The sequence below is a fragment of the Calypte anna genome, chromosome 12 (assembly GCF_003957555.1).
Source record: "Calypte anna isolate BGI_N300 chromosome 12, bCalAnn1_v1.p, whole genome shotgun sequence".
In the NCBI taxonomy this organism is placed as follows: domain Eukaryota; kingdom Metazoa; phylum Chordata; class Aves; order Apodiformes; family Trochilidae; genus Calypte; species Calypte anna.
This window is the reverse complement of record NC_044258.1, coordinates 9,033,487-9,042,556: the sequence shown is the minus strand read 5'-3', so window position 1 is coordinate 9,042,556 and position 9,070 is coordinate 9,033,487. Positions and strand designations below refer to the sequence as shown.

The 9,070-nt window shown below is 36.7% G+C and overlaps 1 protein-coding gene across 3 annotated transcripts; it reads left to right on the top strand.

The window, feature by feature from the left end:
- The first annotated feature begins 5 nt into the window (after positions 1-5).
- HESX1 (HESX homeobox 1) lies at positions 6-7,492 on the top strand. Of its 3 annotated transcripts, none has more exons than XM_030458223.1 (6): positions 6-183; positions 1,403-1,504; positions 5,344-5,587; positions 5,704-5,909; positions 6,203-6,304; positions 7,265-7,492. In XM_030458223.1, exons 3-6 carry the CDS (start codon positions 5,389-5,391, stop codon positions 7,361-7,363), a joined length of 606 nt encoding a protein of 201 aa, XP_030314083.1. In that variant the 5' UTR covers positions 6-183; positions 1,403-1,504; positions 5,344-5,388; the 3' UTR covers positions 7,364-7,492. The 3 variants fall into 3 exon arrangements, with proteins under 3 accessions (XP_030314083.1, XP_030314082.1, XP_030314084.1); XM_030458222.1 differs by having other exon boundaries at positions 16-45; XM_030458224.1 differs by lacking the exons at positions 6-183; positions 1,403-1,504 and having other exon boundaries at positions 5,178-5,587.
- The last annotated feature ends 1,578 nt before the right edge of the window (positions 7,493-9,070 follow it).

Genomic DNA, 9,070 nt, shown 5'->3' with positions numbered 1-9,070 from the left:
CCCTCACCCTCCCCTCACCCTCCCCTCACCCTCCCCTCACCTCAGGTGGGTTCAGCTCAGCGTGTCCTGGGCCGCCGCTCCCTCCTGCTCCCTGTTCGTAACACAAGGAACGAGGAGGAGAGGCTCCCGCTGCTGGGGAGCGTACCCGTCACCTCCTGCGTCGGGCTGCCCCGGTGCGGAGAGGTGAGTGGGGAGCGGAGAGAGAAAGCGGAGTTTCCCCGCTGTGGTGCCTGTGTGGCGGGACCGTGAGTGGTTGTCAAGCGAAGTTGATGGGAAAAAGAAAGCAAGTTTTTTGGTTGGTTTTTGAGTTTGCAGTCCCATGCTCTGTGTTACAATTCAGGATGTCCCCCTGGCCCTGTTGTCTTTGTTCTGGCGGGTACTCTCTTCTCAGAAGAGACAATTATCTTGGGGGCAACACTACAGTGGGACTGAAGCTCTTGTGTCCCTCTCACCTTGGAAGCGTCCTTTCCACTGTTTTGATGGTACCTGGAGCACCCCTTTGAGAAGTCTCCTTTTATCAATAAAGTATTTCTACTTATATCTACTCACTAATTTATATTACTAAGTGATCGTTTCAGCTGAGGGCCTGATGTTCCTTTTTATGTATTTTTTTTTTATTTTTTTTTTTTTTTTTTTTTAAAAAAAGATTGCTGACCACAGTTTTTCTCCTGAAACAAGATTATAATCAGCTCTAATGGACCCCTTACTTTCTTAGGCTGGATAAGCTTTGTGCTGTAGCTTGGTAGCCAAGTTTTAGCGCTTGAAACTACTGTGAGGGCTCCCTCAAATTGAATCAGATCACTTTGCACTGCTTTCTTTTGTTTTATTTTAAAAACGCATTTGCCCTTTTGTGAATAGATGAACATGGTATAAAAACAAAGTAGAAAGTACATGAAGTCATCCAGCAGAGCAAATCATTAACTACTGTGTAGTCTTGCTATGGAGACCTTTCTTTATGTAACATCTGATGGATTTTTTACCTTTAAAGATAGAGGAAAAGGCTGGTACTAATCTACAATAAATTACAAAAATTTAAGATTTTTTTGTTTGCTTTAGGTTATTTTGTAGGGAGCGGTGAGAAATTTCAGAGTTGCAACTTGGTTAGGTTTTTTTACCAGCCCAGCTGGTGACTCACCTAGCTTTAGCAAGTCATACTGCATCTTGCTTTCCTTATCATATGAAGGTAACACAGAGTTATCGTGCAAGGTAGTTTAAAGACTAAGCCTTGTATCTGTAATTATTGTGTGACTGAACACAAACATTGGTTCGTGACCTACATCTATGTACGTGGCCTTCTGGTATTAAGATCAGTTAACTTGTGACTAAGATTTATAGTCATCCTCTGTAAGAAATGTTCTCTGCCTTAAAAATGTGGGAATCTAACACTGTATTATGTAAACAGGATGAAGGGCAGTGAGCAGGTCTTTAGAGGATTCCAGATGTGTCCCCTAATGGAGAGAACATATTGCCTCTGCTGGAGGGTGACAGAAGATACCTGGATCAGGTAGGCCTTATTTGCATGATATGCAGTGTCTAACACAGTGTTTCTCAGATCATTCCTAGTGTCACCCTTGGATTTACCTTGAATTTATCTGTTTTAACTTAATCTCCTTGGCTCAAAATAGCTTTTACTTCAGCCAAGAAAAAGCTAACTGCTTTTATTCATGACTTGCAAAAATTAGTGTTAACAGTTTTGAGGTATTCTTGCAGAAAAATACTCCAGACTTTTGAGTTTTGAGGTAACCTTGTCTATAATCTTAGTTATTCAAGTTCAATACACATTTGAAAGGAAACTGCATGCAGCAGAATACCTGAGGGGGTAAAATACTGGTGCAGTTGGGCAAAGAAGCTATGGGAAAGGTGAGATTAAGGGCAATTTTTTTTCAGTGTGATAAGTAATCAGGGAAGATTTTATATATACCATTTCTAACTTTCTTAAAAGCTAAAAATAGTGCACAGACTGTTGTGAAAGGTGGTGTGGCAGTGGAGTAGCAGTGAGTGAAAATAGCAAAAGGTAGCAGCTTTAAGCATTAGGGACTAAAAAGGTCCATTAGGACCAAAGCCACCAAGAACTTCTGGTGTGGTCTCTTCAGCTGTTGTAAGCAGACTCCTTAGAGAGTTTACATCTCTAAAGAACAAGAGCTTCATCTTCTACTGAACAGATGAACTCTACTGTCCTTGGGCTAAAAAACAGTGGTCCAAAATCTGAAAGGGAGATTAGTTTGCTGTCTTATCAAGTATGTGATGCTGTAAGAGGATTGGATTTGCATATCCAAGGCGCAGTGATTTCTTCTATAATTAATTACTTAGGATTTTCAAGTTAAAGTTTGTTGTGTTGCTCTAATTGCCCCTACCACAGTATTTACCTAAAACTCCATAGGTGATTTCATATGGGTTGCAGGGGAAGTACTGATCATTTCTAATGGACCAAAATAATGGCATCATAATTTTTGAGTGAATCCTCAATGTCTATTTACACTTAATTTCAGTAGGAATTCCTAAAACTTTAATCTGGTTCTTAACCACCAGGTTTTACTGGAGATAAAATTTTCTGCCCTGTGGAAAATACACTTTCATCCTTGTTTCTTACTGAAAGGTTTGTTGACAGTTTATCTTGGTAAAAAATAACTTTTTCTACAACTAAGCAAGTTTCTACTCATAGAAATCTAGTAATGTTTGAATGCTTGACCTTCAGGCAGTCTTTACAGTAGATTTATCTCTATGTACATGTTGTTTTAGAATCCCATGGTGGTTTGGATTGGAAGAGCCCTTCAAAGATTTTCTAGTTTCAACCCCTACTTTGGGGATTTTTTCACTGGATTAGGTTGCCCAAAGCCCTATCCGACCTAACCTTGGACACACCCAGGAATATGATGGAATTTCTGTTTTATCTTCAGAATAATTTATCTTGCAAAATTTTTATAAACATTTCTGTGGAGCTGTATTAGCATTATAAAGGTCTGTTAGATATACAGTGCTTCACTTGCACTGAATTTCTCAAAATATAATGTAAGTTTCTATCTTGTGAGCTTCTGAATTGATATTTTTTGTTCTTATATGCAGTTGCAGCCATGAACTATGTTTAAAACTGAGATTGTTGCAGTGCCTGCATTGCAGTTGCAAGATCTGATTCAATTCAACATTGAGCAAGTAAGGGGGGGGTCATATTATTAAAGTCTACACGAGTTTCTGGATTCAGGAGGCTGTCTCTCTATCAGTGATCATGCTTTTCTCCTCTTTGAAACAGAGAAATTGTTAAGCAGCTCCAAGCTCAGTACAGAAGGAGATGTATTGTTTTCTTTTGGACTTAATTTGTTCCGTGGGGGGGAGGGGTTTGAATCTTTTATAAAAGCTGGTGTTCTGTGTAGAGGCTGTAGAGGGAGAAAACTGATCTACCAAGTACTGCAGTATAGGAGGCTTTACATCGTCTCTGTAGAAACGTGTGGATCTGGTGTTCTGTCTGAATAAACAAAATACCTGCCTGCAGTCAAGAAAAAGAGCCTGGTCTCTTTGTGAAAGTCATAGGTTGCCTTGTTGGGAATAGCTGTACTGAAACATAAGGGGCTGTAAGGCCCTTGCTTAACCCTGCTTCCCACTGACCTCTAGCTCACCAGGTATTCCATCTAGCACTGGTTTCATATCTAGGTCCTTATGGCTTTTCTTGTATGTCTGCATTTTGTGGTTGCTGAGGCTGTGGTAGGAGCTTAACTTGCAGGGCTCATTCAGCTACTTTGTTGCCACTTCAAGATCCATTGATATGTGCTGATAAGGTATCCTTGCAAGATCCCTTCTGGAATTTCCTCTCTTTTTGATAGTTCGGTTTGACATCAATCCCGTTGCACAACACAGTGTCAGTCCTGTAAGTCAACATAAATTATCTTTCTGATACGAAGCCACATATAGATTGTGTTTTTCTCTCTAAAATCTCCCTCCTACTCTGTACAGTATTGCCAGTTCTAGACTGCGCTGATTCCTTACCAATTTTCCTCCTTTTGTCTATTCTGAAAAATTAGTCTTGGAATGTTACTGTTTATTTCCTTAATATTAGTTGTTAGCCATGTGAATGAGACTGATTACACTGAATAGGCTACACTGAGAAAGCATTAAAACAATAAAAACAGAGTGCCTGATTTTTCTTCTTAATCCACACAGTCCTATGAGCTCATATACTCCTATATCATGTGCTACTAATAAAAAATGGAGTTAATTTTTGCATCCTAAAATTAAAATATTGCTTTTATTTTTACTTTATCAGACAAAATGTTGTCCAAAATAACTTCTCTACAGATTCCTCCTTTTCTTATCCTGAACCAAATCTGGTTTTAAACATTAGGTGTGTAAACTGCTGGGTGGCTGACAGGTGATCTTAAATATAAAAATGTTGTAGTTGGCACTTTCTTTATCATAAATGACATCAGAACTTAAAGTTTTCAAACTTTGAACATCACTATAAAACCTTGGCCACCTTTCTCCCCGCTACTCATGATTTTTGGTCATTTAAAATGTTTGCTCTGTAGGATTTAAATGATTTCTATTGGTTATGAACCTATAAGAAAGGAGGAATATCCTAGTAAAAGGATGTTTGTAAACCAGTTAATCTGACAGTACTGCTTCTATTATTTAAAATTTTGGGTTTATGTTGTAAAGAATTATCACTAAATTTCACATATGATGTGTTTTTAAAAAGCTTCAACAAAGTTATTTTAATAAGAAAAATGAATGCATGAATTATTTAAAATACTTGGTGCAACTGTTCCTGTTAACTAATCCAGACACTTGGAAGGCAATTACACTGAGCTTTGACAACATTGCCAACCCACTGCACAGTGCCTTATGCCAAAAGCTATTGTTGTTTTATTGACCACGTTCACCATTACATATGCATATGAAAAAGCTGAGGCATTTTCATCGGGATTACCCTAATAGCATTAAGAGATTATTTTTTAAATTTCCTTGGAAGGAAATTCACTTAAATGAGATTACTTATTACTTGACTGGTTTCCTATCATGCTGCTATGTTCAGGTAAGTGGAGTCTATTAGAGTATAAAGTTTTTTAAAAAACTGATTTTATACATTAATGATTTCAAATAAAAGAGAAGTACTATACTTGTGCACAGCTTCTTTTGAGAAAGTTAAGTCGATGTTCTGGTTAGAAGAGATAACACTTTTTGTCCCTCTTGGTGGCCCCCCTAGTGTCACCATTAGTTGCTAATTACTTGCAAACAAATAAACAATTAACTCCTCGTGCCTCTTGGTGGGAGAGTTTTCATTGACATGCTAAAACTTTCTAATAAAAGATTTTAATTAATGACGTTGCAAATCCAACCCCCTTGTCAACATAGCTATAAGGAGGACTTGCAGAGAGATGCAAGTGCACTCTCCATGCTATGCCGGCTGAGGGTGAAAGCATGGCGAGCAAATCGCTGTGTGTTGCTGATGCATCGGCCTCTCAGAACCTTCGCAAAGTGCCTGAAACCACACAGCCCTCGTTTTCCATTGAAAGCATTTTGGGACTGGAGCAGAAAAAAGATGGCATTCCATCTGTGAAGCCTCACAGACCATGGATGGATGCATGCACAACCTTAGGTAAGTTAGCAGTCTGTTTTGTGACCTCTTTATTTTTTACCTCTTTAAAAATGTACATAGATTCATGTTTCTATTGAAAGCCAGTAAACTGAATATAATTTCCTTGCGTTTTCTAGTTTTAGATGATGACAGTGATCCCCACCTTCAAATTCCTGCTGTTTGCTATGAAAATCCGTTGTTTTGTGCTAACAGTAATACAGTGCAAGAAGACAAAGTTTTGAAGTGTGAAAAATACTTTTCAGTCACTGATAGGCTATCTTTCAAACGGGAACTGAGCTGGTACAGGGGTAGAAGACCAAGAACTGCATTCACTAGAAACCAGGTAGGGATTTTCTCAGTGTTTATTAGAGAGTAATGATGTAGCTTCATGAAATGTTGGTAGACGTCTGTAGTATCTGACTAATTCAGTGTGAGACACCTCCACAGAGAGAAATCCAGTCAGGAGCTACTGTAAATCAACAGTAATGTTAATTTGATCTGACCTGAGTTTATGTATGGAATCAGAATTGTGCAAACACTGTTCCAAAATCCCTTATTTAACAAACTGAACTGTTTGTTTGTATTTATATTCTGTCTTACTATAACTATTCAACAAGTGTGCTTTAATCCCCTCAGATTGACGTCTTGGAAAATGTTTTTAAAATGAACTCCTATCCTGGCATTGACATTAGAGAAGAGCTAGCTCACAAATTAGATTTAGATGAAGACAGGATCCAGGTAATTAAAAATGTCTTTGAACTTTTCTATAATTCCATATATCTTTACTGTATGGTTATATAAATAATTAATTAGACAGCAGTAGCTGTTATTACAATCTCAATTTAAAACAAAGTTTATTTATACACGATATGTATTCAATGATTTATGAAATGGAAGCCACTGAATTCCTTCTGAAATCTAAAACCTTCCTCCACAGCATCGATGTGTTAGTTATCATTATAATATTTCCATGACATCTGCTCTGTTAATCTGTAGTTATCATGTGCAGAACTTGATCATTTGCTTCCACATTTTAAACTTGCATTTGTATCATATTTGTCACCCCATACTTGAAAAACAAATTTGAAACAATTAGTGAAATAATTTGTATGAATGTCCAAGTATTTTGTGAGACAGGGTAGAGCATAGATATATTAAACCAATGTTTGAGTCTTAAGTCATCACCTGGCCAAAAGCAGAATCTACTCAGGGATTTTAATTTTTTTTCATAAGTAGTCCAATGTGATAAGGATAATACCAGAAGTATTAGAATGTGGGCCACACCTTGGTGTTAAGTTCTTGGTGCAAGTATTATTTTGGGGTTGATGGGAAGCTTGATGCCGCTATTAAGCAGGTGAATAAGTAACACTGTAAGACTTCTGTGTGAAATCCAGATGCTCAGGATCTTCCAGGGTCTGATTCTGCACCACTGAATTAATACTGGGGTTTTTTTGTACTAATTGTAATGAGGGTGGCCCTCACTTTCCAGCTAAGTTGGAGGCATTATTTTTGTCTGTGGTGTCAAAATTATTGCAGGTAGCTACATGCCATCATCTGCAGATTTAAAAGTTTTATAGAACTTCCCAGCTCCTGGCATTACACAAAATACAGTAAAGTTCTGAGAATGTTTTTGTTTCAAAGCTTATTCTATTTACAGTGCTGTATTTCTGAAAAGCATGCCTTGTCTTTCACTTTTAGATCTGGTTCCAGAACCGTCGTGCAAAGCTGAAAAGATCACACAGAGAATCTCAGTTTCTGATGGTGAAAAATACTTTCACTTCCAGCCTGCTAGAGTAGAAAGAAGGATGGTTTGTTGTTGTGGTACTACAGTAGAACATGAAGAATTATTGGAGTTTTTGTAACTAAGTAATGATGATATCTTAATAATGATTTTATCCCCAGATTTGAAAGCTTTATCATAATTTTCACTCAAATAAACTGTAAATACTTCAAGTGTTGTTCTAATCTACTCTCTGTGGAACAAGTGAAATTTTCCTATTTATATTTTTGTAAATACAAATATTCTGTGTTTTCAGAAAATATTAGATATTTTTTCAGTTTAAAAAAATCCAAACCCTTGGTTGCAGAAGATTTTCAGCTAGTATGCATTACTTCAGCTTAACTGAAGGCAACTTAAAAAACTCTGTGTGGTTTTAAGAAAGACTGTTTAAACTCTAAAATACACAATATACAAAATAGATTTTGCTACCTGAAGCACACTGTGCATTACATTGGAGTTTCAATAGGTTATTTATACAGAGTATGATAATTTTCATATAGAACATCAGTTTTAGAAAAACATATCTCACATGAAAGGGCTGGTATTTAACTGACTGTTCAGTTTGAGCAATTGTTTGGTCAAAAGAAGCTGAAAATTACAATCTTTTTAAATGTAGTATTTTAATAACTTTAGGATATTTGTCTGTGTAATACTACATCTGGGGTGTCTCCTCTCTTGTCAGTGTAAGTTACTAGTTAAAAAGTTGGCCTGTTACTATGTAATGGCAGAATACAGCACTTCACAGGATCAAACCAGTTGGGACCAGACTAAATCTACAGATCACTGCCATTGATTTTATGGTGTTGAATTCCTTTTTATATCAAAAAATATCTGAAAGCTAATTAGCTTCATATTTGATATTTGGCCTAGAGTCAATATGCATGAGGAGAGCCATATGCCAAAAAACAACCAAACAAAAAAGAACAACAAAACCAAACCAACAAACATCTCTTTATGGCCATGAGGTAGGAAAACAGTGTAAGTATGTGGTTCACAATGGAGTTCAGGACTTTGCAAGGTTATATCATATCTGTTATGTCATGAACAAACCAAGTATTGCTTTTCCTTTCTCAGTGCTTGTATGCATGATACCTTCAGTTCTACAGAATGAAAGGTAAGTTTGAGAAAAGGAGTGACAGAAAAAGCTTAATTTTATGTAGTCTCATAGTAATAAAAGGTTTTACTTCAAAGGTTTTACTTCAGTCCCTAGTTGATATTTTGGATGAAAGGTTGAGGTATAAGAGTTTAAATAAAAGCCATTTCTTTAATTTCTGAAAAATATTACTGGAAAGCCTGCATCAAACCACAGGTATTTGCCGTTTTGTGTCTTTAACTTCATTGTCTCATTGCCTTTACTTTTATGTAATCCCTAAGATTTGGTATGATTTGAGTTGGCATCTGGAAAATCTCGTATTAGTGTGAAAATATCAAACTTTTTTTCAGTGCTTAAATGTTAATTATTCATGCTTTGTTGGATTCAGGAAATAACATTACTAACTGAACTTCTAGTTTATCTTGCATTCAAAAACACTAAAGGGAAAATTTACAAATAAAGTAATCTGAATGGAGCCAAATCAATTAGGAACAGTTTTTAGAGAAACTGGAATCTTAATTCATATCTGGTAAAAGTAAAAATTATATTGGGAGTGTGTGAGTTCTATCTTGCTTTTCTTCTTGTCTCAAACATATATTGCCCATAGTTTAACCTTGTTGCAGGTAATTTG